This window comes from Aspergillus aculeatinus (genome assembly GCF_003184765.1).
Source record: "Aspergillus aculeatinus CBS 121060 unplaced genomic scaffold BO66scaffold_63, whole genome shotgun sequence".
NCBI classification, from domain to species: Eukaryota; Fungi; Ascomycota; class Eurotiomycetes; order Eurotiales; family Aspergillaceae; genus Aspergillus; species Aspergillus aculeatinus.
Window position 1 is genome coordinate 185203 of NW_020291532.1, and position 26554 is coordinate 211756.

Sequence of the window (26554 nt, forward strand, 5' to 3'; positions counted from 1 at the left end):
ATATATAAACTGTCAGCACTAGTCTAGAGGCTACATCTACTCACCAACCACCAGCCCCTTGTACTCGGGCACATATCCTCAACACAATATACCATCAACATCACCAGCAACTCCAGCCTGTCATCCACACCACAAACCTACCCAATGCCACCCTGCACCCTCGAACCCATCAACCTAACCGATCCCGCGCAACACACGGAACTCCAACGCCAACGCACCCTCTGCGGCTGGGACCACCAGCCCACCACCCTCGCGCAATGGCACGCCAAACAAACCGAAGGCCTGAAGAACTTCTTCTGGATTGTCATCCCCAGCCCCAATCCCACCCCTGACGTTCCAAAGAACACCATCCGCGCCGGCCACATCTCCCTAGACGCCTACAGCAACCCCCCGGACCCGGACCTCGCGCGATCCGACAGATCCATCCTCGCCCTGCAGACCTTCTTCGTCCTCCCAGAGTACCGGTCCGCCGGGGTAGGCCGCCACGCCGTGACGCTCATCGAGGAGCAGGCCGCCCGCGAGCCCGCCTGCCAGTTCGTCGCGCTGACGGCGCTGAGCAAGAAGTACCGGTACCAGGAGGGGCGCGAGTGGCGCGGGATCTGGGAGCGGATGGGCCAGCCCGTGCCCCCGTTCAGTATCCAGGAGTGGTATGAGAAGGCCGGGTATGTCGGGTGGAAGGAGGAGCCGCGGTACGAGGAGCGGAGCTTGGACGGGGAGGTGATTTGGCTGTGGGAGGTGTTTATGCGGAAGGAGGTGAGGCGGGGTGCTCTGTCGAGTGGAAAGGTGTAAGACGGAAATTGAGGCTGTGCGTTTTTCTGGAAGGTTGTTTGACGTGGTGGAGATGCCTTCGGGCGTGAGCGACATTTCGACACCACGGATGTTTTATGCGCCAAGGGCTTGGGGATTCGTATCCACGTACGCTCTTCGGCGTCGGAAACCCAAATCTTATGCTTGCTAGGCAGACATGATGTTCAACTCTAAATTCTGTTAGGAGAGAATGGGCTTGGAAAATGGTCGAAGGAAACGTGGTGCTTCGAAGAAACCATTGTGTATGCCTGTATACAATAAAGGATACATACAATAAAGACATGACGCGGCGCCGTTAGCGATCTGAAACCCACGTTGGCCGTTGTTTGTCAAACCACCGCCATGTGCAGATGATCACTTTCGCATCCGACTTAATGATATTAATAGCGGGTTCCGACCGTGGGTTGGGGGATGTCAACCACGATTTCATTGTGCTAGTCGATCCAGCTGACGGCCCATCACCTTCATGGCCATTGAGCATCCAACCGTGGGATGGATTCTTCACGCAGAGAAGGTGACGTGGATTGTCGTGGATTGTCGTGGATTCTCGTATTATCCTAGTAGTATCTTGCAGAATATCTCATGACATCATGCACTTTTCTCAATTGAGGGTCCTCTACGGAGTACTCCATAGACCCTAGCAATAAGGTGGTCAGATTAGAGGATGACTGAGCTCTCACTCAAAGTTTCCTACCTGGCTACGCTACTCAATCGCGAACGGGAATATGATGGAAACCTGGGAAGCACACGGGTCCATTCCGAGTTCCCCCAAACGGGCCTAGTTGCAGATCCCAGCGGGGCGCACCATTGATATTCAATGCATCAATGCATCAATGCATCAATGCTTTTTTATTGAACCACCCACACCCACACCCACACCCAATCCCAAACAAACCCCGTCCTTCCAACCCAGCTCTGCGGTTCTTTGTCACTGCCCTTCAAACAAAAGATCGTGATTTCATTCCCCGTAACTTATCCCTCGTCAAAAAACAATCCCCCTTGCCAGACAAATCCTCCCCTCACTGAAGGTCCACCCCACCCCGACCGGGGGACGTAACCGGAGAAAGATGGACCGGACCCAAGAACCCTAATGCAAGGGCGCGCGCAAGGGGATTTCGGTCGTGGAATTGGACGCTGTCAGTGTCAGTCCTCCTCAAAAAAGCAAGCGAGCCAAGGGGGAATAGGTAGTAATTTCCCAATTGCGAGACGCAGATTGGTGCGTTGCGCATGAAATTGCGGTCTCAGCAGCTGGGCAAGGAAGTAGGACAGATACACCAGTACGAAGTACCTTGGACAGACGGACGGGGGAATCACGTTCCGGGTGAGACAGGTTCGATACGATGATGATCGACCCCCCCATGCCTTCGATAATTGGTTTGTACAGGAATTACAGAGATGCCTACGGTAGCCAAGACAGGGGCCAGCCACAATGAAACCTGACCGCTGGATCAATATAAAGGATGCAGGCCCTACCACTGGGGGTGAGGGAGAGTGAACGTCCACTCGTGTCTCCGTCTCCGTCTCGGTCTCCGTCTCCCAGACCCAGTCTACCATGCGGGCATTTCGACTCCTCCAGACATTTCTGGGGTTAGGTGTGTTTCCCGACCCAGGCTGAGAGTGCACACCTGCACAGAAGACAGAAGAAAGAAGTCTAACAACAGAGTCCAGCCCCCCTCGCAACGGCCAACATCGTGACCTTCTCCCCGTCCACCGCCCACCCGAACCTCACCTACAGCGTGACCGTCCCGGAGACGACGACGCAGCACAACGCCGGCGCGATCTACCTGCAGATCCGGGCCCCGCGCAGCCTGCAATGGGTGGCGCTGGGCCAGGGCACGGGGATGGCGGGCGCCAACATCTTCGTCGTCTACGCCGGCGCGTCCGCCACGAACCTGACCCTCTCGCCGCGCCTGGGACGCGGACACATCGAGCCGCAATACACCGAGCTGGCCAACGCCACCCTCCTCCCCAGCAGCAGTCTCACCGACGACACCATCGAAGCCAACATCCTCTGCACAAACTGCCTAGCCAGCTGGTCCTCCCCCTCCTCCACCCGTTACCCGCCCTCCGCCCCCTCCGCCCCCTTCATCTGGGCCTACCACACCGGCGACCCGCTCCCCTCCTCCTCCCCGCAGGAAACAATAACCATCCACACCGAAATGGGCAGCACGACCCTCGACCTCACCAAAGCGCAATTCTCGGCCCCTTCCGCGGAAAACACCACCACAAGCACCGAATTCAACCCCTTCAAAACCTCCGCATCCACCTCCACCTCCACCCCCCAGAACCACAGCGGAAGCACCCCCGCCCAAACCAAAACCCGCTCCCTCCTCATCGTCCACGGCACCCTAATGGGCACAGCCTTCCTCCTCCTCTTCCCACTCTTCGCCCTCCCCATCCCCCTAGGACTCAGATACAACATCCCCGCCCTCCACGCGCCCCTCCAGCTCTTCACCCTCTGTCTCACCATCGTCGGCCTGGGGACCGGCGTGTACCTCGCCACGACGGTCTCCACCCTCAAACACGCGCACCCGATCATCGGGATCATCCTCGTCGGAGTCCTGGTGCTCTTCCAGCCACTGGCGGGATACCTGCAACATCGGCATTGGCGGCGCGAGGGCGCCAAGAGTGTGTTCGGGTATGTGCATCGGTGGGTGGGGCGGGGGGCGATTGTGCTCGGGATGGTGAACGGGGGGTTGGGGTTCGGGCTGGCGGGCCGGGGCATGGGCGGGGTCGGGAGTCGGAATGTGCCCGTGGCCGCGGTGGTGGTATATTGTGTTGTGGCGGGGCTGGTGGGCGCGGTGTATGTGGTGGGCGTGGTTTGGGGGAAGACCAAGGTTTTTCATCGGGAGGGGGAGAGGAGGAAGGGGGAGGGAGGGGAGAGGGGGAGTAGCCCCGGGAAGAGGGGGGGCGCACATCGGGAGAAGATCTAGCTTTGCGTAGCTTTGCTTTGCTTTGCTTTGCTTGCTTGGATGGTGATTCTGGGGTTGGTAGATTGGTTGTGTTTGGATGAGCGGATTTAGGGTTATGTTTGACTGAAGGGTGAGATTAATGTTTAGTTCATTCGTGTCTATGTTCAGTAGTAGTTGTGGTATGGTATAGTATGATCTGGACGGCCTAAAACTTCAACACAGCCTTGCCCTTGTTCTTTCCATAAAAGATCCCCACCAAGCCCTCGGCCGCGTTCTCAATCCCCACCGTCTCGTGCGTCAGCGCCTTGAACGACCCCTCCTTGATCCACTTCTGCACCTTCTCCTGGTGCTCCTGGGCGTACTTGTCGCCCATGCCGGGGTCGTTGACGATGAACCCGCGCATGGTCAGCCGCTTGGTCAGCACGTACGAGATGTTGCTGATCGGGTAGGGGGTGCCGTTGTACACGGAGATCATGCCGCAGACGACGACGCGGCCGAAGTTGTTGATCGCCTCCAGGGCGGCCTCGAGGTGCTCGCCGCCGACGTTCTCATAATAGATGTCGATGCCGTTCGGGGCGAGGCGCTTGAGCGCGTCCGCCGGCTTCTCCTTCTTGTAGTTGAACCCGCCGTGGAAGCCCAGCTCCTTGGTGATGTAGTCGAGCTTCTCGTCGGAGCCCACGCTGCCGATGACCGTCAGGCCCTCGTGCTTGGCCAGCTGGCCGACCAGCTGGCCCACGGCGCCGCTGGCCGCCGACACGAAGATCGTCTCCCCCTTCTTGGGCTGCCCGATCTCGTACAGCGACGAGTACGCCGTCAGCCCCGGCATGCCCAGCGCCCCGATGAACACCCGGATGTCCTCGATGCCCAGCGGGTTCTCGAGCTTCTTGACGTACGGCAGCCGCTCCGCGCCGACCGCGATGTACGACTGGATCGGGAGGTAGCCCTGGATCAGGTCGCCCTCCTGGTAGGCCGCGCTGTTGGAGCGGAGCACCTTGCCGATCACCGCGCTGTCGATGGGCTGGCCCAGCGCCATGGCCGGCGAGTACGACTTGACCTCGGCCGGGCGCATGCGGCCGCGCATGTAGGGGTCGAAGCTGGCGTAGAGCGACTGCACGAAGATGCCGTTCTCGGGGGCCGCCGCGTTGGCGTCGTACGAGACCGGCTCCAGCCCGATGTGCTGGCCCGGCACGGGGTAGCCCGTGGGGATTTCCTTGAAGATGAGGGCCTTGTTTTCAGACATGGTGTGTGTGTGTGTGTGTGTTTAGGGGACTGTTGTGCCAGTGAGGTGACAGCAGCGGCCGCACCACCTTTATACGGCTGCTCCCAGTGGGGCAACGCCCCCAGGGCCGATTATCAAGCATCCAGGTTGCTGACGAAGCTGCTCCAAGGGGCGTCGAAGAAGCTTCTCGAGAGACTGGACTCCAGCTTTTGCCTAGGTACCTGCCAAATACAGTGAGGGCCCCGGGGGAACCGTCCTCGTCACGACCATTCGCAGGCGGAGAAGCGAACCAGGGCACGGCGGGCGAGTGGAGCTGGCAGAGTTTCCAGACGGATGAAATTCGGGGCAGCTGCTCCTTCAGGGTGTCGATACCGGGCCGGATGGGGCAGGTCAGTGGTCTCGAAGGTTGGATTACCGGAGTTATGCAGTGGCACGGATCTAAGGCACTGCGAGACGGTGCGGCAGTTCTGGCGCCACCAGAGGAGATGGGGTGGGCGAGAGCCATGAAGTCATGATTACCGTGCAGCGTGAAGCAAAATTGGGGCGAACAGGTGGAAGTCAATTGGGGATTGAGTTTGAAGTGATGCTTGCTTAATGACTCGAGACGATGCACTCATGAAAACTGCACAAGGGGCGGCTGAGTCAGCCGTCAGCACTCAAATTTTCGCCCGGCATTCTGCAGACTTGCCCGAACGGGACTAGATTATTAATCTCAGCAGTGGCCGTGACTTGCAAGTTCCTCGGCTTTTTCCTCTTTAGGCTCTTGCACCGACTAATTAATTCTTCTCTGGTATTCTGAATACGTATTCTTTCTTTCCCGAACACTGCACTGCACATCCTCACAACACATCTCCCAACGCCTGCTGCCTCGGTGCAACGTTCAGTACCCCCCTCGACGCCCTCCGCCCTCCGCCCTCCTCCCTCATCGCCACCACCGCTCCCCTCCCCTCCTCCCCAATCACCACCACACACCGCCGAAACCGCCGACTGCCTACCCCCTGCTCGAACATCGCGTCCAGCTCCTCGAACGTGCGCCCCTGCGTCTCCGGCAGCCACCAGAAACACATGGCCGCGCAGACGAGGCTGGTGCCCGCGAACAGGAACCCCAGCTTGCCGCCCCAGTCGCCCTCGTCCGCGTCCATGGCGTAGGGGATCACCACGGCGAACACCACCGACCACACGAAGCAGCTGACCGTGGCCAGCCCGATGGTGACCCCGCGCAGCCGCATCGACGAGACCTCGGCCAGCAGCACGTAGCAGAACGGGCCCAGGCTGACGTCGTACACCAGCGTGCACGCCAGCATGAGCGCGCACTGCGCCCAGATCGTGCCCGTGCCGCGGGGGACGAGGTCCAGCACCCCGATCAGCAGCTGCGTCAGGGCCAGCGCGGAGCAGCCCGTCAGATACATGGTGCGGCGGCCGACGTAGGCCAGCAGCGGCCACGACAGGACGGTGCCCAGCAGGCCGAGGGCGCTCAGGCCGAGGTTCATCGAGAAGGCGTGCGAGGCGTTCAGCCCCGCCGTCTCCATGAAGTGCACCGCGTAGTTGATGAAGAAGACGTTGCCCGTGAAGGCTTGCATGCTGTAGGCCATGACGCAGATCAGGAGGCGGCGGCGGTTGGGGCCCTGCAGGCATTCCAGGCTTCTGGTCGTGGGGGACTGCTGGAAGCTGGCCTCCAGACGCAGGGTCTCCTGGATGTGGGCGAGTCGGGGCCCGATGGCGCCCCCGCGGACGGTGAGGCGGCGCAGCGAGGCGGCGGCGGCCTCGGGGCGGCCCTGCCGGCACAGCCAGTACGGGGGGTCCGGGCAGAACGGCACGAGGGCCAGCATGATGCACGGCAGGGCCCATTGCGTGGCGATGGGGATGCGGTAGGACCAGTCGCTGGCGAGCGCGGTGGTCCCCTTCAGGATGCCCGAGGCGATCAACGAGCCGATGGAGAAGGCCAGGTTGGTCATCGTGGCGGCGAACCCGCGCAGCGGCAGCGGGGTCACCTCGCCGACGTAGGCGGAGGCGCAGATGGGATAGAAGGCGATCACGCAGCCGTTGATCAGCTCGCCCACGAACAGCTGGGCGGGCGTCTGGCTGAAGAACTGCACGAAGATGAAGCCGATCGACAGACACGAGCACCCCGTGAGCACGATGCGCGGGCCGAAGCGGTCGTAGGCGAGGCCGGCGAACAGCGCCCCCACGATGGCGCCCAGCAGGTTGGCGTAGTTGAAGGCCGACAGCCAGCGGGCGGCCAGAATGTAGCGTCCCTCATGCTCGTAGCCGTAGTTTCGCTTGAAGACGTCCAGTCCGACTATGCCTTTGACGACGCCGCCATCCTGGTCTGTCAGTTCGTGGATCGAGGGTCAGTCGGTGAGTAGCATAGCACATACAATTCCTTTCAGGATCGTCGCCTATCAATTGTCAGTCCGTGTCCGAAATTGAGCGATGCTGCAGAAGATCCGCACGCGAGAGACTTCTTCGTACCAAATTCATGAATAATGCCCACGCCACGGTTGGCCAGTGCTGTCGCAGAGCGGGCCAGAAGGTCAACGCATGCTCCGCCGCGAGGAACTCCTGCGAGCTTTCGGCTTCCTGCAGCGAGGCTGTGGGAATTGCCTGGATCACGATCTCGTCTTTCTCGTTCTTCTCGTCCTTCATCTTGCCAGTCTGTCTGAATTGACGATTTTCGAGAATGGGAAGACCGGCGAAGGGCAGACCCGGCGACAGCAGTTTTCTTCCTCGCTTGCCGCCATTGTCTTGGCCGTCTTGGCCGATGGACCTTGGGGACGAAGCCAAGTGCTGAGTGCGGTGGCTATGTGAGGTGGCTACGTATCGGGTAGTCTTTTAGAGGGCTGGGATAATCGTCCAGAGGCCGTCGGAAAAGCCAACGACCCCAAAACTCGGCAGCCAAACATGAAGAACTTAACACAGCGTAACCCCGCACGTGCCGATCCTAAAGTCAAAGCGAGGCGTGCATCCAATAACCGACGCATGCGGCAGCCGAGCAGGCCTTCGTCCAACACGGGTTAAGCTTCTCGTGCATCGCAGCCCCAGGTTTATCCCGTCGTTATACGAGTCTTCTCGGCTTGTGGGCGGCGCTGAACCGAGAGGAGGGTATAAAGTCTGACGCTCTCCCTCTGCTCGGTCACTTTGCAGTAATCAACATCTCACTGCAGCCATAATCCGAGAAATCCAGTACTGAACAGTACTGAACAGTACTTCACCCACCACCATGGCGCTCGACACTACTGTACTCCCTCCTCCCCTCTCCCCTATCCCCAAATCCCTCCCGCTCCCCCCAATCCAACCCAACCAACCCTAACTAACCTCCCCACCCCAGCAATTCTACAACATCATCAACAACGAACGCACCACAACCCCCGAAACCCGCCACAGCACCAACCCGACCACCGGCCGCCCGAACCCCGCCGTCCCCGTCTCGCGCCCAATCGACCTCGACACCGCGGTGCTGGCCGCGCAATCCGCCCTCCCAGCATGGTCCGCCACCCCGCTCTCGACCCGGCGCAGCCTCCTGGCAGCCTACGCCGCCCTCCTCGCAACCCACAAGGCCACCCTGGCCGCCCTCCTCACCCAGGAACAGGGCAAACCGCTCAGCCAGGCGCAGATCGAAGTCGACATGGCCATCACCTGGACGCAGCAGATCCCCCTCCTCGATCTACCGGTGCACATCATCGAAGACACCCCGGCCCGCCAGATCATCCAGCGCTACGTGCCCATCGGCGTGTGCGGCGCCATCGTCCCCTGGAACTTCCCCGTCCTGCTGGCCGTCGGCAAGATCGTGCCCGCCCTGGTCACGGGCAACGTGCTCCTCGTCAAGCCCAGCCCCTACACGCCCTACTGCGCGCTGAAGCTGGGGGAGCTCGCCGCCCAGATCTTCCCGCCGGGGGTGGTCCAGGTGCTCAGTGGCGGGGAGGAGCTGGGGCCCTGGATGACGGCGCATCCCGGCATCCAGAAGATTAGTTTTACCGGGTCCAGTGCCACCGGCCGGAAGGTGATGGAGGGGTGTGCGCGCGGGTTGAAGAGGGTGACGCTGGAGTTGGGGGGGAATGATGCCGCGATTGTGTGTGAGGATGTCGATGTGGATGCCGTGGTGCAGAAGGTATGTTTTTTTTTTTTTTTTTTTTTCTTTTCTGACTTTGTCCTTGCGAGTGACGAAGGAGAGTTTGGGCTGTGGGCGGAGGAGGTCCGGTGGTTGGGGGGTGATGTCTCAAATTGTGGACTTGGGATCTTGGTTGTGGAGTGCCGGGTGGAGTGGGGAGGTCGCATATCTTGGACCAGCACTGACGATCACCCACAGATCGGCACCATCGCCTTCCTCTGCTCCTCGCAGATCTGCATGACGATCAAGCGGCTGTACGTCCACGAGCAGATCTACGACCAGTTCCGCGACAAGCTCGTGCGGTTCGTGCGCGCCCTGAAGGTCGGCGACGGCACCCTCCCGGACACCTTCTTCGGCCCCGTCCAGAACCGCATGCAGTTCGACAAGGCCACCGACTTGCTGGCCGCGACCCGGGCGGCCGGCCTGCAGACCATCGCCGCCGGCGAGGTCCCCGCCAACCTCGGGGCAGGGTACTTCATCCCGCCGACGATCGTGGACAACCCGCCCGAGGCCTCGCGCGTGGTGCAGGAGGAGCCCTTCGCGCCGATCCTGCCGCTGCTCCGATGGGCCGACGAGGCCGACGTGGTCGCCCGCGCCAACGCCTCCGACTACGCGCTGAGCGCCTCGGTGTGGAGTCGCGATCTGGGGCGCGCGCGCCGCCTCGTCGACCAGCTGCAGGCGGGCTCGGTGTGGGTGAACTCGCACTTCGACGTCGCGCCCCACGTGCCGTTTGGCGGCCACAAGGCCAGCGGGATGGGCACGGAGTGGGGGGTCCATGGGCTGGTGGGCTGGTGCAATTCGCAGACCTTGTGGTTGAGGAGTCAGCTGTAGCTGGAGCTGTTACTTGGACTTTGAATGATAACATTGTGGGCAACCAGTCAACAGCTCTTGAATCTATACATCTATACTGCATTCATCTCTTGATATCTAATACGAAATCCCCCGCAGATACTCCCCCAACGCCATGATCGCCATCGCCTGCCCATACGGCATCGCCGTGCGGGGGATCTCCTTGTAGAACTGCAGACTGTCGCCCATGCCGGTGCCAAAGCTGGTATTCTGCAGCTCGCCGTGCGCGTCCACGGCGCCCACGACCGCCGCGATCGCCCGCTCCGCCACCCCCCGGTATTCCCTGCCGAGATACCTCTTCCGCACGGCCTTGAGGATCCCGTACGCAAACCCCGCCGTGGCCGAGGCCTCAACGTAGGAGTCCCTGTGATCCAGCAAGGTATGCCAGAACCCGTCCGCCTCCTGCAACCGCTTCAGGGCGGCGCACTGCGCCTCCAGCACGCTCAGCAAATGCACCCGGATGGGGTCGTGGTCCTCGAGCTCCAGCAACTCGACAATCTCCGGGATCACCATCGTAATCCAGCTATTCCCTCTGGCCCAGCGCGCCTCGGCGAAATGGTGGCCCTGGCCCTGGCCCTGGCCCGGCGTGCCGGAGTCTTCGGGGTCCGTAAACTGCCACCCATGGAAAAACAGCCCCGTCCGCGCGTCGAACAGATACTGCACGTGCAGCAGACACTGGCGCTTCGCCTCGGCCACGTAGTGCGGGCGGCCCAGCAGGCGCCCGATCTTCGCCAGCGGCAGGACGGTCATCATGAGCGTGTCGTCCCACAGCTGCTGGTGGTTTTCGGTGAGGTAGGTGATGTGCTGCATGCCGCCGTGGCGGGTGCGCGGCAGCTCGTGCATCGCCCACTCGGCCCAGGCGTCCAGCCAGGGCAGGTAGGTCGCGTCGCGGCTCGTCTCGTAGAGGTGCGCCAGCGTCAGGAACACCGCCATCGTGTTGATGTTCTTGGTCGTCCCGCCCTCGGCGAACCGCGCCGCGAACCACTCCTGCATGATCTGCAGGTGCTGCGCCGAGCCGGTCAGCTCGTAGTACTTCCAGATCCCGTACAGGCCCACCCCGTGCGTCCATTCCCAGCCGTGCCAGGATTTGGTGTCGATGATGCGGCCGTCGGGCAGGTGCAGGAGGAATTCGCCGGTGGGGTCGTGGATGTTGATGAGGTTGGTGATCAGGAGGTCGATTTTGGTGCGGATGGCCGGGGGCGTGAGGGGGGTGGGTTGGGTCATTTTGGTGGGTGGGTTGGTGGGAGGTTAGGGTTGAGGTTGGAGGGAGGTGGAAAGGGAGGGAGGATGGGAGGATGGGAGGATGGGAGGATGGGAAGGAGATACTTTTGAAAGGTACTGAAGCGTGTCGGTAGGAGTAAGTAAGTGTAAGTACTACTAGCTTCCAGCTTCAGCTCCAGCTTCTTTCTGTTTCTCCTCCCCCGCCTGCTCCCTCTGACTCGCCGTCATGTTGTATATTCGGGTCAGCGTCCGCCGAGCACGCTCCCCAGCCAAGTCCAACCCCTCCTCTGTAAACAGCAGCGATTGGCGCCCTCGTGCAGTCTGCCCACCCAAGCGAAGCGTGCGAAGCGTGCGAAGCTCCAGTCCAAGACTTTTTCCCCGCGTTCTCGGGTCAATTCACTCCCGCCGGTTAATTTCCTGTCACTGGAAAGGGTCTGCGGCTTGACCCGCCCCCGCGTATTGTGGTTGTCCCATGGGGTAAAACTGGACCCCAGAGTAGCAATCAACCACAACCCTAAGCGAGATGCATCAACCCAGGAGTTACCTGGCTATTCGCCTCCCACCACTACACTACACTACACTACACCACACATCCCCTCCTCATTGGCGTGAAATTCACCCCCCGCGAAGGATTGGCCAAGCAAACAATAAACGAGATGGCAAGGTCACGTTCTCTACGGAGTACCCCTACACCGTATAAAGTAAAAGACCTGCGTCCCCCTGCCCCCTTCCCCTACCCCCTTATCTCACCTCCCCCCCTGCGTCCATCCACACTATTCCGCACCGTGGACATCGAACCATGGCGGAGCACATCACCGACACCACCCTGTCGCACCGACATGGCTCCAACGACGAAGACAAGTCCGCCCAGGCGACCGCCCACGTCGAGCGGGTGCTCTCGCCATCAGACAAAGACCTGAAGAAGGGGCTGGGGGTCGACGCCGCCCGCGTCGACGAGGAGATCGCGGCGTACGCGGCGCGCGGCGCGGTCGAGGTCGACGAGGCCACCAGCCGGCGGCTGCGGCGCATGATCGACCGGCGCGTGCTGGTGGTGATGATCCTGACGTATTTCCTGCAGGCGCTGGACAAGGGGACCATGTCGTTTGCGTCGATCATGGGGATCCGCACGGACACGGGGATGAAGGGGCAGGAGGTGGGTTTTTTCCTGGAGCATGGTGGGCTGCGTTTACTGATAGCTGACGTTGGGTTGGTGGCGGCAGTACTCCTGGCTCACGACCTGCATCTACATCGCCGTCCTGATCGTCGAGTACCCGACCAACTGGATCATCCAGCGCGTGCGCATCGCCAAATACCTGGGCGTGAACATCATCCTGTGGGGCACCATCCTGGCGCTGCACGCCGCGTGCAAGAACTTCGCCGGCCTGGTCGCCGTGCGCACCCTGCTGGGCATCTTCGAGGCCGCCTGCCAGCCCACCTTCGTCCTGCTGTCCAGTATGTGGTACAAGCGGGAGGAGCAGGCGGCCACCGTGACGTACTGGTATGTCCTTTTCTTTCCCTTACCCTCACCACCATGCCCATGCTAAGGCCAATAAAACCAGGTACATGATGAACGGCGGCCAACAGATCGTCGGCGGGCTGCTGGCATACTGCTTCAGCCTGATCGGCCGCCACGGCCCCACCGTCCTCAAATCCTGGCAGGCCCTGTTCCTGACCTACGGCTGCATCTCCGTCCTCTGGGGCTTTTTCGTGCTGTGGTGGATGCCCGACTCCCCCATGAAGGCCAAATGCTTCAACGAGGAGGACAAGCACCTGATGGTCGAGCGCGTGCGCGCCAACCAGACCGGCCTCCAGAATAAAACCTTCCGCGCGTACCAGATGTGGGAGGCCTTCCAGGACCCGCAGATGTACTGCTACTGCGCGATCCAGGTGTTCACGACGCTGCCGACGAGCGGGCTGGGCGCGTTCGCCAACATCATCATCACGGGGTTTGATTTCACCGAGCTGCAGACGCAGCTGCTGGCGATGGTGCTCGGGTTTTACATCATCTTCGTGCTGCTGACCAGTGCGTTCCTGGTGAAGCGGTACAACCAGAATATTCTGGTCATGCTGGGGTTTATTGTTCCGTGGGTTGCCCCCATCTTTTACCGGGGGATAGCGGGCAAGATGCTGGTTAGGGTTATGTTATGCTAACTCTTTCTAAAAAAAATGCAGCTCCTTCATCGGCACCATCGTCCTCATGACCGTCGAGAACAAGAACCTCAGCACCAAGGTCGGCCTGCTGATCAGCTACTACATCACCCTCTCCTTCTGGTCCGCCCAGAACCTGTGTCTGTCCATGGTCTCGCGCAACATCGCCGGCGCCACCAAGAAGTCCACCGTCGTCGCGGCGACCTTCGTCTCGTGGGCCGTGGGGAATGCCATCGGTGAGTCTTTTTGCCCTGCTTTTCTTTCCTTTCCTTTTCCCTTTCCCTTCCCTTTCTCTTCTTCCCCACCACCCACCAGAGCGTCCGAGATCCCATTCACGATTGAATGCTAACCCCGCTGATCCCGACCAGGCCCCCAAGTCTTCCTCGCCCGCGACGCCCCCCGCTACTTCATCGCCTTCGGCGTCCACCTCGGCTGCTACTCCGCCATGACCCTCGCCGTCATCTACCTGCGCTTCCATCTCATCGCCCAGAACAAGAAGAAGGAGCGCCTGCTGCGCGAGGCCGGCGTCAGTCTGGATTCCCCCGGCGCGGGGGCCGGGGATCACCTCGCGCATGCCTTTGAGGATCGCACCGATCGCGAGAATTTGCATTTCCGGTATATTTATTAGTACTTTCGAGCGGGGGGTTGGGGAGGGGGTTATATGGTTATCTTGGGGCTTGGGGGCTTGGGGGTGGGTTCGGTTTGGGTGGGGTGAGCTAGGTGGATATAAGTTATAGGTTTAGCTGGGATTTAATTGATGGGTTTTTGGTTGGGGGTTGAGTTCTGCGCTGTGCTGTGCTGTGCTGTAGGGTGTGTGTATTTGTTAGGTCGTCAGTGATCTGTTCCACGTAGCCTCTCTCCTTATATTAGACTTCTGGCGTATCGGGTGTAGGGGGAATACATACTACTAAGAAACCAGGGTTAGTTCACTAGAAACAAAACATATCGGATTTTTCGATTTCTATTGGCGATCTTCCTACATGTCTACCTAGCTAGTCTCAGTATAAGAACAGAACTGGTCAAACCAACTACGCACCGTCCAACTCCCTCATGGTTGGTGCCAGTCTTCTCAAATCAGCTGCGAAGATCAGGTATAGAATCCGACTTGAAACTCGGGCACAGCACTAAGAAGAGTACATAGCCCAAAGTACACTGCTGCCTGCGAGTACACAACCCCCACCCACCCTTTCAAACCTTTTTAATTTGCTTTCGACAAAAGATAACCATGGCCGAAGCCCTCGTCATCCCCTTCGAGAGCGCGCAACCTCTCGACAACTTGCATGTCGAAACCCTGCCGCTCCCGACCTGCGGGCCACGACAGGTCCTGGTGCGATTCCTGGTGGTTCCCATCAATCCCTTGGACTTTGCCGTGATCGCAGGCCAGTACCCAGTGAAGCTGCAGAGTGTCTATAACAGTGAGAATGGGGTCCAACACGCCATTCCAGGATCGGATGGCGCGGCCCGGATCCTGCAGACAGGGGCGGAGGTCGACCACCTCGCGGTTGACGATCTCGTCATCCTGCGCACGCATTGTCGGGGCACGTGGAGGACTCATGGCGTCTTCGACGAGGCCGATCTCATCCGCGTGCCATCCACCACCGACCCTTGCGTGGCCTCCCTGCTCCGCATGGGCGTGGCTCCGGCCTTCTTCCAGCTACGCGACTACCACACGCTGGAGCCGGGAGACTGGATTATTCAGAACGCGGCCACCGGCACGATCAGTCACTTTGTCTGCCAATTGGCACGGCTCCTGGGAGTGCAGGTCATCAGCGTCATCCGCGATCGCGCCAACGCCGAAGAGCTGGAGCGAATGAAGCGGTTGCTCCGCTCCCACGGGGCCTCAGTAGTGCTCACACAAGAGGAGCTCGCCGCGCCGCGGGTCCTCGAAGGGAAGCGGATTGTTCTCGCCATTGACTCGGTGGCCGACGATGCGTTAGTGCGGACGATGGCAGCGGCCATGACCGCTGGAGGCACCGTGCTGAGCGGGGTTCCTGGGAGGGACGGCCCCCCCTCGACCGGAGGTCAATCTCCGGCAATTCCTGTGGCAGAAAAACATTAGCCTGCGACCTTTTCGACTGAGCAATTGCTTCAGCAAGCGCAGTCAATCGCAGCAAACGGCACTGTTCGAGTGGTTTGCGGGCCTGGTCGGCCGGGGGACTCTGAAGGCGCCCGCATTGAAATTTCTGCATTGGCAAGCTGGAGCCGAAGCGCAGGAGCTTGTGGCTGCCGTGCAGGGTCAGGCGCAGACAGTGGTTGGCCAACGTAAAGCAGTCATCATCGTCGGCGAGAGATGATGGAGCGATGGATGCGGGACGGCGGCGTGCCTCTGTAATTGACCCTGGCATGGATATTACCAATCTTTTCCTGTGACTCTCTCCGTCTGTGCCATTGAGAATGAAATAATGTAATTTCGAAATTCTCGTTTAAGATGACACAATCAAGCCTCGCCAAGTGCCGTCGATCCGCGGATATGCCTCGCAACGGAATAAGCACTAGCAGACACTAGTCCGCAGACAATGGGCAGGGAACTCATTTCCATGTGCAATGAGACAGATCCGCTGCGGTCAAATCTGGCACTAGAGTCCACAGAATCGCGGGGATCAGATTCCCGTAAGCCCACACTAAGCCTAGACGGTTGGCAGTTGCTTAGCTCTTTCCCCTGGATGCGCGATCAGTCCATGCAGCTCAGAATAGGTTCCATCACGCAATTCTTACGGCCTGGCGAGTCACAACACACCAACCCTGCAGGCTCGGTGTTGTAAGCCCGACAAACAGCTCCTCGCTGACAAATTCAAATCCTCAAGGCATCGTAGATGGCTTCCCTATAATTGAACTCTCCAGGTAGCGAGTGTCTTGTTCGGCATCACCCGCATGCTTCCCTCCCACACTGACTGCACTCTGACGCCATGTCTCAATCCTTGAGCACGAACCCGGACGACAAGCCCTCTCCATCCGCTGTTCTGATAGCCGATTCTGAAGCCTCAGAGACGGAGAAGCAGGCGCCCGCCAAACCGGCGGACACGGCTCCCCCGCCGCCGCCCGATGGTGGTCTGACCGCGTGGCTGCAAGTCGTCGCGGCGTTTTTTCTGTTCTTCAACTCTTGGTAGGTGGTCCCCCCGGCTGCCGTTGCCGAAACAAGATTGTTTGTTCCATGGCTCCTGGTGCTAAACAACCTCTCCTGCCGCGTAGGGGTCTGCTCAACGCCTATGGAGTCTTCCAGAGCTACTACCAGTCAGACTTGATCCCCGGCTACTCCTCGTCGGCCATCACCTGGATCGGCACTGTGCAAGGCTTTACCTTGTTGCTGGTCGGGGTGATTGTTGGACCCATCTTCGACAAAGGGTATCTGCGTAGCATCGTCGCTGTGGGGACTTTCATGGTGGTGTTCGGGATGATGATGACCTCACTCTCGACCAAGTACTACCAACTCTTCCTGGCGCACGGAGTCACGGTCGGCATCGGCTGTGTCTTTCTCTTCCTACCCAGCATCGCCATCGTGGCCACCTACTTCACCTCACGCCGCGCCGTGGCCACGGGGATCACGGCGTCCGGTGGCAGCATTGGCGCGGTTATCTACCCGATCATGTTCCACAAACTAATCGGCCCGGTGGGGTTCGGGTGGACGACGCGCATCATTGGGTTCGTCGCGCTAGCCGGGCTGGCCATCTCGTTGGCGGTGCTGAAGCGGCGCCTGCCGCCGCCGGCGCAGAGCCGAAGCCTGGTCGACGTCACGGCGCTCAAGGAGCCGCCGTTCCTCGTGTTTGCCTTTGGCCTGTTCTTCAGCTTTGTGGGGCTCTACTTCCCCTTCTTCTACCTGCAGAGCTTCTTCACCTACTACCTGCACAATGACAGCAGCCTGGCCTTCTATATCTTCGCCGTGCTCAACGCCGCCTCCGTGCTGGGCCGCATCACCCCGGGTCTCCTGGCGGACCGCATCGGGGGGCTGAACACCCTGGTGCCCATCAGTCTGCTGGCCAGCATCCTGGCCTTTGTGTGGATCGCCATCCGGAACGAGGGTGGCACCATCGTCTTCACCTTACTGTACGGCTACGCCTCTGGGGCGATCGTCTCCCTGCCGCCCTCGATCCTGACGCGCATGTCGCCGACCCTGGGCGTGGTGGGCACGCGCCTGGGCATGATCTTCATGTTCGCCGGCTGCGGGTTTCTGATCGGCACGCCGATCGCCTCGCTGCTGCTGAACCTGGAGGAAGGATCTTTCTGGAAGGCTCAGCTTTTCAGTGCTATGTTCGTCGCCGCCGGAACCATCTGCTTCGCCATCGTGCGGCTGATGCTGTGGCGGCAGGGCGGAGGCTGGAAGATTTGAAGGGGGTGTAGGTGGAAAGCAGAAGCCAATCTCATCGATTCAATGCTCGACGGTGGCTTTGCATCTGAGACGACTGTTGTGGTTGGTTGTGGGTGATCAGCCTATTGCATCTATAGACTTAGTAGAGACGAAACTCCCTGCAAGCTGGAGGGAGCAGGGAGGAGCCGCCAGTGCTTCTGACACACGAGAGCGACAAGGCAGCTACCTGCAGTCAAACTGGATTTAAAAAAAGGAGCTGGGTATGATATCACTTGATCATGCTTTGCGATTGAAGACATTATTCAAAATATGATGAAAGTACAGTGAACTTTTGGCATGTTAAGTGGGTGCGAGAGGTGAGAGATAACGTCGGAAAACAAGAAGTAAGCCTCGGTACTAAGGGGTACTATAGCCACCACTACGGCGATCTGCTACGGCCGCCTCTTTGGACCAGAGACGTCATCAACATACTCATATATCCAGGTCCACGGTGCAATACGTCAAAATGTAAATCCAGCTTCTCCCCTGCATATATCAATGTAAAAGTTTGGTCCCTATTCTGTGTCGCTTGGCGTACGGTTCAAAGTGTGTCTATTATGTCTTCTAACCTGGACAGAACTCCGGCACTTTGTATTCTACACTAACATATGCATCGCAGAAGCGTCCTTTGTCGATGACATACTTCTGAGAGCTTATAGGGTTATTCTATTCATAATCCTAGCATCTGTATTTCCTAAATCCCTATACATATGTCTGATATAGATTAGGTAGAGACTATTTCAAGTGGATATAGCCTACTTCAATTGGACATTGCTATATATACCGCCAATGACCAAGCCCTAACAAATCATATGCAAATGGACTAGCACAGTCTAATATGCATAGTGGGAAAAGTGCCTCGGAATTGGAGGTTTCGAGCTAGTTGCGAGCTAGTTTACAATGGTTGTGAACAGCTATATGCAGTGCTTAAGAGTTTGAAACTAGTTTTGATCTTGTAGAAGATTAGTTTAGAATCCTTTAAACCGCCGAAAGGATTATGTACAATTGTTTGTAGTGGCAATTAATGTAATATTGTTTCTACCAACCTCACACAGCTGTTGGCAAGCCAGCTCACAAATCGTAATATGTCAGTCATAGATAAGTTGAAATTATAGATAGTTCTCGTGATGCCATCATTATATTTGGTCTGATTACCAAATCTGTTATTGACAGCTAAGCTTTACATTGATGGCCAATGGTCATAATTGGTTGTTTTAGTTATAACCTGTTTGATATCAGCTGAACCTTATTACAACTCTGACCCTCGTCCAAGTCCGCAGTCTGATATGGATATGGAATCCCAGAGATGATGCCAAGGATTCGATGGCACCACTTCTAGTATTGGATTCTTCTTCAATAGCATGGCTTCGATGTATAATTGGAGGGCTCCGAGTATTCAGAATATGCATTCGTTGCAAATACTATGGGCTAACCACTTCAAAGCTAATATACCTTCCGCTATAGCCGTGCCACCTCCCGGTCCAGGTCATACTCCCCTACCAATACCTCGCCGCACGTGGCGCCCGTCACGTACGCGGTCGCCTGCGTATGGTTGTTCGTCAACACCGGCACCACGCTCATGTCCGCGATGCGCAGGTTCTCCATCCCCAGCATCCGGAAGTGGCTGTCCACTACAGCGTCGGCCTCCCCCGGGCGACCCATCTTGGCCGTCCCCGTCATGTGCCAGCTCGACCCCAGCGTGTTCTTCCAGTGCTCCAGGATATCCGCGTCCGAGTCCGACGCCGGCGCGATCACCGTCTCGACCACGTCTTTCTGGAAGGATGGGTGGCGGGTCACCTCCAGCGCATCGCGGAAAATCTCGATGCAGGCGCGGCGGTCGAAGTCATGCGACAAGAACTTAGGATCGAACAACAGCGGAACGTTGGGGTTGGAGGACTGCAGTCGCACCTCGCCGCTGGATTGCTCGTTCATCAGGAACACCAGCATGCAGATGTAGCTGTAATCCGGCGGCCATTCCGGCGCCACGAGATGCAGAGGAAAATGCGTGAGGAACTCGTAGTGCGGGACCGTCTTGCGTTGCAGGAAGTCTTGCACGTCGGTGGGAAGAGCCTGGAACTCTGCCGTCCGCACCAGCCGGTTGGACTTGAGCCAGCCGGCGGCGATCTGGCACGAATGCCGCGCCCAGGGCCCCGTGCCGTCCTTGTTCCATTGCGCCATGGCGGTCTTCATGGCGGCTTGATCGTTGAAGAATGCATTGCGGTCGTTGGTTGCGGGATCGCGTTTGAAGCACAACGGGGCGAAGAAATGATCCCGCAGGCCCTTGCCCAGGGCAGGGATATGCTTACGGACGGGGATCTGGAACTGCTGAAGCTGGTCAGCAGGCCCGAGACCTGAATGCATCAGGATGCGCGGCGTGTCCAATGAGCCTGCGGTCAGAATCACTTCGCAGGAGGCCAAATCTGCGGAGGCGCGTTAGCTGGGTACTTATGTACTTCATGCAACAACCTAAGCATACACTGTCTTCCGTTTGACTCCACACCTACAGCCTTGGTCCCCTCCAAAATCACCCGCTGCACGGGCGCTTCCGTGATGATCGTCAAATTGTCCGGTACACCCTCGAGAAGATCCGTCGCGGTCACTCTACGACCGTTGTGAGATGAGTTAATAATCAAGCCCATGCCGATCGGGTCGCCCGAGTTGTGGTCCGGGTTTCGAGCCAGGCCCGCCTGCTCGAACACGTCCAGCATGAGCGGGAGATCCTGCTCCCACTCACGAGCAAAGCCCACCCGCAAACCACCAGTAGATCCGTGATTCACGGCTTGGGGAGACGCGTATTTGAAATTTCTCGGGTCAACGATAGCGCCATCAAAGGTCTCGAGGCCGCATAATCTCCTCCTCATGCGCTCCCAGCCGAAGGCCTCGTCTCCGACGAGGGCGGCCCACTGATCATAATCGTCACGGGCGCCCACTGTGTAGACGCCAAAATTGATTGCACTACTGCCTCCGAGCACCTTGCCGCGCGAGTAATCGATCTGTCGTCCATTGCAGTGTTCCTGGGGCGTGGTTTTGTAACCCCAGTTCAGATCTCCTTGGAGAAACGTCGACCATCGCTGACCATCCACGCGGAGAGAAATATCCTCATTCCGCGGGCCGGCTTCCAGCAGCAGGACTCGTGGGTGTTTAGCGGAGCGAGCGAGCGTCGAAGCAAGGGCACAGCCCGCCGGACCCCCTGTCTCCAGTCAGTCGGTCGAGCAAATGACGATCCTCATGGCACTCACCCCCGACTACGACGAACTCCCACGTATGGTTCATCGGCGATTTCTGGCTTTAAATCAAGAGCTGACTGTCGTAAGTCTCCAAGCCGATTGAAACAGAAGAAGCAAGTTTCAGTTTGCGCAGCTTAATTTCAATGAGCAGTGGCACCCCCGCACTGCCGGGTGTCCTGGTTTATAAAGAGCTGGCGCAAAACCGTGCTTGACTAGCGAGTCAGGGCTTTGGATACGATCGACGAGAGGGGACAAAGTCTGACCCCGCTCGTCCTACAACATCGGCACTGATTATGCTATAAGTTTTACGACGATTCTCCTTTTTGGGGAATTGCGGCGGTGAGGGGAGATGTTCGACGGCGATTATCGTGTGCAACAAAGGCTGTCGGGGCGATCGTCACCTTCAGTCATCCATGACCCACTTGGTGATCGAGAGCATGAGCCTGAAGATGAGCCGGACCAGGGAAGATCGTCACTCATGAGAGACAACGATGGGGAAGATGGAACCGCGCCAAGGTATGAGAGCTCCATTGTTGAGAAATCATCCATGACGATCCGCGGCATCACGACTAGTTTCCCCGCACCGCCTTGGCAAAGAGATGGATGCACACGGTATTATTCATCTCCCTTGAGAATCCCGGTGGTTCGAGATTAAGTTTCCCTGTGCACGTCAGGACCCGGGAAGTGCATCATAGAGAAATGGCCCAATAATGGGGCACTCTGCGAATTAGGGGCGATCCCAGGTATCGCACTGAACGCACTGAACGACAAGCACTGAAAGCGGCCCGGGAAGTATTCCAGTTTGCACTGCTCTGAGAGATGCATCATCTTCTTAACCTTAAATTCTACCAGGCATATTGGTTGCGAAACATGTCGATGGTCTGGTGTGATACCATCGTAAGCTGGCTCCATGGCGTCAAACCAGACTCGGCTGTTTCAAAGGATGATATGTTGCGGCTGCTAAATCGTGCCGGGTCGCATTCGAAAAGTTTGGAGTGAACGATAACCTCAATAATGACCTTGAAACAAATAGCCAATCGAGTCGCAGTCGCCGAGATGGTGCATGAGAACGGGGCACCCATGGGTCCACATCATCACAAGCGACCATAGCACCGGAAAGATGGTTGAGCTGTCTCCACGACGAACACGGTGAAGTTATGCTCAGTCCTCTAATAACTACAGTCTTGGATGGGGCCGATATTTGAAATATGTACTAACAAGTTCCAGAGTGTCTGATCACTCGGGTGCTCGTCGCAACGCAACAACCTTCTCCGGCTGATAAGATTCAATCCTCAAATTGATAGTAAGGATGTGGCATCTCAAGGGAGATCATCGCCCCTGCGAGATCCTAACACCGTGTCTGTGACAAGAAGGATCATGTCTTTGAGTCGAGATCAGCATCCGCCAATCATAGACTGCAAGGGCCGGCCGTCTTTGTAAGATTAGTGGGAGAGGCTGGTATGAGCGGTGTCGTGCTGTAACATGTATGAAGCATTTTCATGTCATGGTACCTGCAGAGCGTGGCCTTCGCGTGGCAAGTTGTGGATCAGTGTCGAGACCCTTACGGTGTTCGTCCAAGGGGGACGGTTCTAGGCCTGGAGACTGGGGTGCATCGATTAAGAGTCAATGCCAGGCGGGGCCCCGCAAGCTAATGAAATACAATAATTTCACTGATCGGGCGCATTTGACCTCTTTGAATCTTTGAGTAAGTAGGCTGGCTCACACATTTCGCACTACATATGTCCATTAGACTTTTGCGACAGTCGTAAAGTTATCCCTTGACATATGGTGGCCCACGCTATCGATCGAGCCCTGGCATCGGGTGAATCCGACGGACACTATGGAATGGAATCAAGGTTGAAACACGGAGAAATCTATCTTGGCGACATATAACTCTTTTAACAGAGAGTCGGAAGAGTCAGGAGAGTCAGGAGATTCAGGAGAGTCAAGGTCTCGGACGAGAAGCGAAGGCGAAAACAAGGCGTAGATATTTCCGAACCGATCCAGAAAGCGAAGAAGATGGGAGAAGGGAATGGATCATGGAAGCCTGGAGGTGGTGAAGAGGGGAGAGAACCAGGGAAAAGGCACGGCTGCCAGCCATGTGACTGGCCCGGCCTGAGTAACGAGGCACGCCAGTGGCTGGCCTGGTCTCTCAGGCCCGGTCTGTCTTCTTCATTCCAGGAGAAATCATCATCATCGCCCATCATAGGCTCAATCATCAATCAATCCTTCCTTCCCAACCCCGGACTTTCTCCCCCCCCCCCCCCCCTCCCCTCCCCTCACTCTGCCTTGATATTTGCCCTACTGTCTGCTCTTCTCTTTTCCATCCTCTTCTCAATTTCCACTGTACCTTCAATTCACCTTCTCCCCGGTTTACCCTCCCGCCGCTCCTCGCATTCCGTTTTCTTATCTATCGCAGCCATCAGTTCACAGCGTACAGTACAAATAGCCGGTGGCGACTGGTCTTCACCCCTCCCGTCGTCTGGAGTGGGAAGGGGGATCGCTTTCAATTCGATCTTCTCTCTCCAGTTCCTGTTCCAGACTTCCTCTCTCCTTTCCCCGGTCGGAACTCCTTTTCCTCAAATCTCTTGCTTCCCCTCCTCCCTTGGGGGATTGAGTTCAAATAAACCTTCCAGCAGCGCCATCTCACAGCCTGTCTCCAATCCTCACTTGCGTCGCGTTCATCCGAGGCCGCCCGTTCTCCCCCTTCATTCTGCAGGAACGCCAGCATTTGCCGCCACTGCGTTTCCCCTGCCACTAGCGCACCGTTCAGGCACATAAATAGAAACCTTCAGTTCGGCTGCTGGGAGGGCGAATCTCGCCGCTATTCGGACTTTTAAGACGCTCGGACAGCACTGGTTGAGGTTCAAGCAAGAGGCAGTTTCCTCACCCTACCCGACCAATCCGGGTGGTCGAGCGTATTGCGCCCGATCAGCTGGTCAGTCGTCAGGTCTGGAACAACTCAAGTATGCGAATGAGACTGCGCTTCGACCCTCCAGGCTTCCCATCCAACTCCTGCGCTGCATTGCCCCTGACCATGGCTCTCTGGAATTGTCAAGCGGGCCAACGTTAGTTTCGCATATTATACTGCTGTGCCTGACCCTGTGCCCCGGGACCTCACGATATTTTCGCGATCCACAGTTACCAGTGCCCCTCCCTCCCTTTTGTCGAACGGTGACCGGCAGCCGTGGTGGTATCAGCGTCTTTCCTTTGTCGTCATGTGGGACTCTCTCTCCAACCCACCGGAGGGCCTCATCGGAGGTTACCAAGGGTCCAGCCTCGTGATCAAGATCTTGATGGCTGTCTTCAGTGCCATTGCCCTCTACAATGCAGTCGAACTCGTTATTCTCATTTTTCTCACATTCACTCGCTACAGTGGACTCTACTTTTGGAGCATGCTTCTGTCCGACGTACTCGGGGTCATTCCCCACGCGGTTGGTTATTTGCTGGAATTTTTCGCGGTGGGCCCATTGTGGTTTGCGGTCACTCTTTCGACAATCGGATTCTACTTTATGGTGCCTGGTCAATCCATTGTGTTATATTCTCGTCTTCATCTGGTGGTACAAAGCCAAACGACCCTTCGACGTGTTCTCGCCATGATCATCATTGATGCGATTATCCTCCTCATTCCTACGACTGTCCTTACCTATAGCACTATTTACATTGGCTCCACGGCGATCATCAGAGGGTACAATGTGATGGAGCGAATGCAGCTGGCCTGGTTTTGCGCTCAGGAGATTCTCATCTCCGGCATCTACATCGTTGAAACAATCAATTTACTCCGGTTGCGGCCGGAAAAGGATCCGCAACGACACAAGAGCATGTACGAGTTGATTGCGATCAATATGGTCATTGTCTTGTTGGATGTGTCCCTCCTCGTGCTGGAGTATGTGGGACTGTACACCCTCCAGACCACGCTCAAGGCCGCTGTCTACAGCGTCAAACTGAAGCTGGAGTTTGGAGTATTGCGAAAACTTGTCTCGCTCGTCAACACCCGCCCGTCAGAATCCAGCTCGACCGATCAGGATGACTTCCCGAACTTCGTGGACCCAGAGCAGATCACGGGCGATGTCACGCGAGCAGCTCCGCCCAGCGCGCACACGCAGTCGCGATATCCCTGGACAGCCCTTTCCATGGACAGCCTGGCTTTGTCCGAGCGTAGAAGGCCCTTGTCGCAGTCATCGGAGGCTCCCCGGCCTCCTTAATGTATGGCACAGGCCACTATTGAAGTTGATCGCCCAAGCGTGAGACAAAAGTACGTTTCGGCGGAGTGGACTTGCATCCGTCTGTGACCTGTCATAGCCGTTCCCGGGGTTGCGACGTGGCTATTGAGATCTAGTTCCTTCGAACCCCTAAACAGATCAGGTGTTCGGGAATTGACCATGCCAACTGAGCTGAATGTCCTCCCAAGGCGACCCGCCAAGCGTGCCCACTGGGTCGCCTAGTTTGCCCGATTGCTTCGGTCCGAACCCCATGCCTGCCCGGGATGGTCCCTGCGACACGCCCAGGATTTGCGGCAGTTCTTGGCCCAAGCGCCGACATGACTGGGACTGCGCGATTCTTCTTTGGGCATGGCTACTGCATACGCCTTTACCCAAATTGAGTGACGGGAAGGGACAATCGGTCGAGAAGCCGGTTTGTGTATACCTTGTATAGACTTCGCACCAGTCATATTGTACATATCATTTCTGTAAATCTAGTGGTGTGCTTTGCATATACCCAATCTAGATCCATTTCAGTTGCATCTTAGTCTTTATCTAGACGGTCTGACATCTGTCATATTTAATAAGTTGATCTTCCTTCGTTAGATTAACTCGTAGAAGAACTAAGGGGGCAAAAAAGAGGCTACCGAAGATGGCCTTGGGTGGATGAGGTAACTTGCCATAGATGGCAAATTATTACTGTGGAGTGTGGACTGACAGAAGTAATAATAGGAGGCACTAAGAAAAATGATGCAAAAGTACCGTCAAAGCCCGGCGGCGCTGGAGAGTGCATCGGACCCGAGCCCGAGCCGTCGGGAAGGGTGGACAGATCGAAATCGAAATCCTTAGCGTCGGGATTTAAGGGAAGCTGAATCGGATCCGCTCATAGGAGTCTGAGAGTCTGAGTAATAATACAGGTCATATAGGTACTGAGTAGTTTCGGCTCCAGGCCAGCCAGGTTCGGGTTCAGCGGTTGCAGCTTTCACTAAACTAGTGGGAACTACCGGGAGACTCTCCGTACTCCCGGTAGGAAGAGAACCACCATACTACCACCAAAGTTGAGAGACAGATTCGTAGTCAAGTCATAAAAGGGGAGGGAGAATGGAGGTCAACCAACCTAAGCTTTTGTCCAGCATTGTGTCTAGGCTCTCAGGGCAGGTGTCTCGACTCTCAAGCAGGTTTTTTTTTTTTTTTTTCTGCATCGGTTGGCATTTAAGCACACCCCGGCCCCCTCCTGCGGGCGGTCCACCATGGCCAGTCAAGTCTTATTGTGGACTAAGTTACGACTGAGTACAGTCCAGGAGGGGAAGGGAGCGGAGAACTTCACCGCGGAATAGACCAAGGTATTGACTCGCCGACAAAAGGAAGCTGGCGCAGAACTAGTCTTTCCCGGTACGTACCGATAGTTCCTAGTTTTTTTATTTTGTTTTTTTTTTTTTTTTCTCGTACACAGTATTCGGTGGTCTAGTTCCCACCTGGAGTAAGACAGATCGTTCGATCGCGTATCCACCCACCAGCT

The 26554-nt window shown here is 57.5% G+C and overlaps 11 protein-coding genes across 11 annotated transcripts; 7 read left to right on the top strand and 4 right to left on the bottom strand.

The window, feature by feature from the left end:
* The first annotated feature begins 11 nt into the window (after window positions 1–11).
* BO66DRAFT_395441 (uncharacterized protein) lies at window positions 12–1117 on the top strand. The gene has a single exon (XM_025648218.1). The coding sequence runs from the start codon at window positions 145–147 to the stop codon at window positions 787–789; it is 645 nt and encodes a 214-aa protein (XP_025499328.1). The 5' UTR covers window positions 12–144; the 3' UTR covers window positions 790–1117.
* A 1242-nt stretch (window positions 1118–2359) lies between these two features.
* On the top strand, window positions 2360–3890 carry BO66DRAFT_415112 (cytochrome and DOMON domain-containing protein; the record flags this gene model as incomplete). The annotated part of the gene is made up of 3 exons (XM_025649514.1): window positions 2360–2399; window positions 2476–3644; window positions 3867–3890. 3 exons carry the CDS (start codon window positions 2360–2362, stop codon window positions 3888–3890), a joined length of 1233 nt encoding a protein of 410 aa, XP_025499329.1.
* A 3-nt stretch (window positions 3891–3893) lies between these two features.
* BO66DRAFT_395442 (MDR family NADP-dependent oxidoreductase) lies at window positions 3894–4979 on the bottom strand. Its single transcript, XM_025648219.1, has one exon. The coding sequence runs from the start codon at window positions 4957–4959 to the stop codon at window positions 3925–3927; it is 1035 nt and encodes a 344-aa protein (XP_025499330.1). The 5' UTR covers window positions 4960–4979; the 3' UTR covers window positions 3894–3924.
* Window positions 4980–5714: 735 nt separating this feature from the next.
* Window positions 5715–7584, bottom strand: BO66DRAFT_415114 (putative MFS alpha-glucoside transporter; the record flags this gene model as incomplete). The annotated part of the gene is made up of 3 exons (XM_025649515.1): window positions 5715–5733; window positions 5911–7262; window positions 7411–7584. The coding sequence occupies 3 exons, from the start codon at window positions 7582–7584 to the stop codon at window positions 5715–5717; spliced, it is 1545 nt and encodes a 514-aa protein (XP_025499331.1).
* A 445-nt stretch (window positions 7585–8029) lies between these two features.
* Window positions 8030–9877, top strand: BO66DRAFT_431996 (aldehyde dehydrogenase family protein; the record flags this gene model as incomplete). Its single annotated transcript, XM_025650615.1, has 3 exons — window positions 8030–8176; window positions 8267–9046; window positions 9245–9877. The coding sequence occupies exons 1-3, from the start codon at window positions 8159–8161 to the stop codon at window positions 9875–9877; spliced, it is 1431 nt and encodes a 476-aa protein (XP_025499332.1). The 5' UTR covers window positions 8030–8158.
* A 96-nt stretch (window positions 9878–9973) lies between these two features.
* BO66DRAFT_462230 (glycoside hydrolase family 88/105 protein) lies at window positions 9974–11119 on the bottom strand (the record flags this gene model as incomplete). Its single annotated transcript, XM_025652364.1, has 1 exon — window positions 9974–11119. One exon carries the CDS (start codon window positions 11117–11119, stop codon window positions 9974–9976), a length of 1146 nt encoding a protein of 381 aa, XP_025499333.1.
* A 796-nt stretch (window positions 11120–11915) lies between these two features.
* BO66DRAFT_443049 (putative 2-ketogluconate transporter) lies at window positions 11916–13892 on the top strand (the record flags this gene model as incomplete). Its single annotated transcript, XM_025651481.1, has 5 exons — window positions 11916–12269; window positions 12337–12614; window positions 12676–13200; window positions 13289–13500; window positions 13633–13892. The coding sequence occupies 5 exons, from the start codon at window positions 11916–11918 to the stop codon at window positions 13890–13892; spliced, it is 1629 nt and encodes a 542-aa protein (XP_025499334.1).
* Window positions 13893–14477: 585 nt separating this feature from the next.
* On the top strand, window positions 14478–15605 carry BO66DRAFT_462237 (MDR family NADPH-dependent oxidoreductase). Its single transcript, XM_025652365.1, has 2 exons — window positions 14478–15251; window positions 15376–15605. Exons 1-2 carry the CDS (start codon window positions 14490–14492, stop codon window positions 15556–15558), a joined length of 945 nt encoding a protein of 314 aa, XP_025499335.1. The 5' UTR covers window positions 14478–14489; the 3' UTR covers window positions 15559–15605.
* Window positions 15606–16170: 565 nt separating this feature from the next.
* Window positions 16171–17785, top strand: BO66DRAFT_475026 (MFS monocarboxylate transporter; the record flags this gene model as incomplete). Its single annotated transcript, XM_025653188.1, has 2 exons — window positions 16171–16367; window positions 16454–17785. The coding sequence occupies 2 exons, from the start codon at window positions 16171–16173 to the stop codon at window positions 17586–17588; spliced, it is 1332 nt and encodes a 443-aa protein (XP_025499336.1). The 3' UTR covers window positions 17589–17785.
* A 1232-nt stretch (window positions 17786–19017) lies between these two features.
* BO66DRAFT_431998 (GMC family oxidoreductase) lies at window positions 19018–20879 on the bottom strand (the record flags this gene model as incomplete). Its single annotated transcript, XM_025650616.1, has 3 exons — window positions 19018–20026; window positions 20083–20796; window positions 20846–20879. The coding sequence occupies 3 exons, from the start codon at window positions 20877–20879 to the stop codon at window positions 19065–19067; spliced, it is 1710 nt and encodes a 569-aa protein (XP_025499337.1). The 3' UTR covers window positions 19018–19064.
* Window positions 20880–23832: 2953 nt separating this feature from the next.
* On the top strand, window positions 23833–25134 carry BO66DRAFT_211283 (uncharacterized protein). The gene has a single exon (XM_025642594.1). The coding sequence runs from the start codon at window positions 24052–24054 to the stop codon at window positions 25036–25038; it is 987 nt and encodes a 328-aa protein (XP_025499338.1). The 5' UTR covers window positions 23833–24051; the 3' UTR covers window positions 25039–25134.
* The last annotated feature ends 1420 nt before the right edge of the window (window positions 25135–26554 follow it).

Coding starts and splice junctions, on each gene's coding strand:
- BO66DRAFT_395442 (XM_025648219.1), bottom strand. CDS start 4,959: ATGTCTGAAAACAAGGCCCTCATCTTCAAGGAAATCCCCACGGGCTAC.
- BO66DRAFT_462237 (XM_025652365.1), top strand. CDS start 14,490: ATGGCCGAAGCCCTCGTCATCCCCTTCGAGAGCGCGCAACCTCTCGAC. Junction 15,252..15,375: donor GAGGCACCGTGCTGAGCGGG/GTTCCTGGGAGG, acceptor AGTCAATCGCAG/CAAACGGCACTGTTCGAGTG.
- BO66DRAFT_211283 (XM_025642594.1), top strand. CDS start 24,052: ATGTGGGACTCTCTCTCCAACCCACCGGAGGGCCTCATCGGAGGTTAC.
- BO66DRAFT_395441 (XM_025648218.1), top strand. CDS start 145: ATGCCACCCTGCACCCTCGAACCCATCAACCTAACCGATCCCGCGCAA.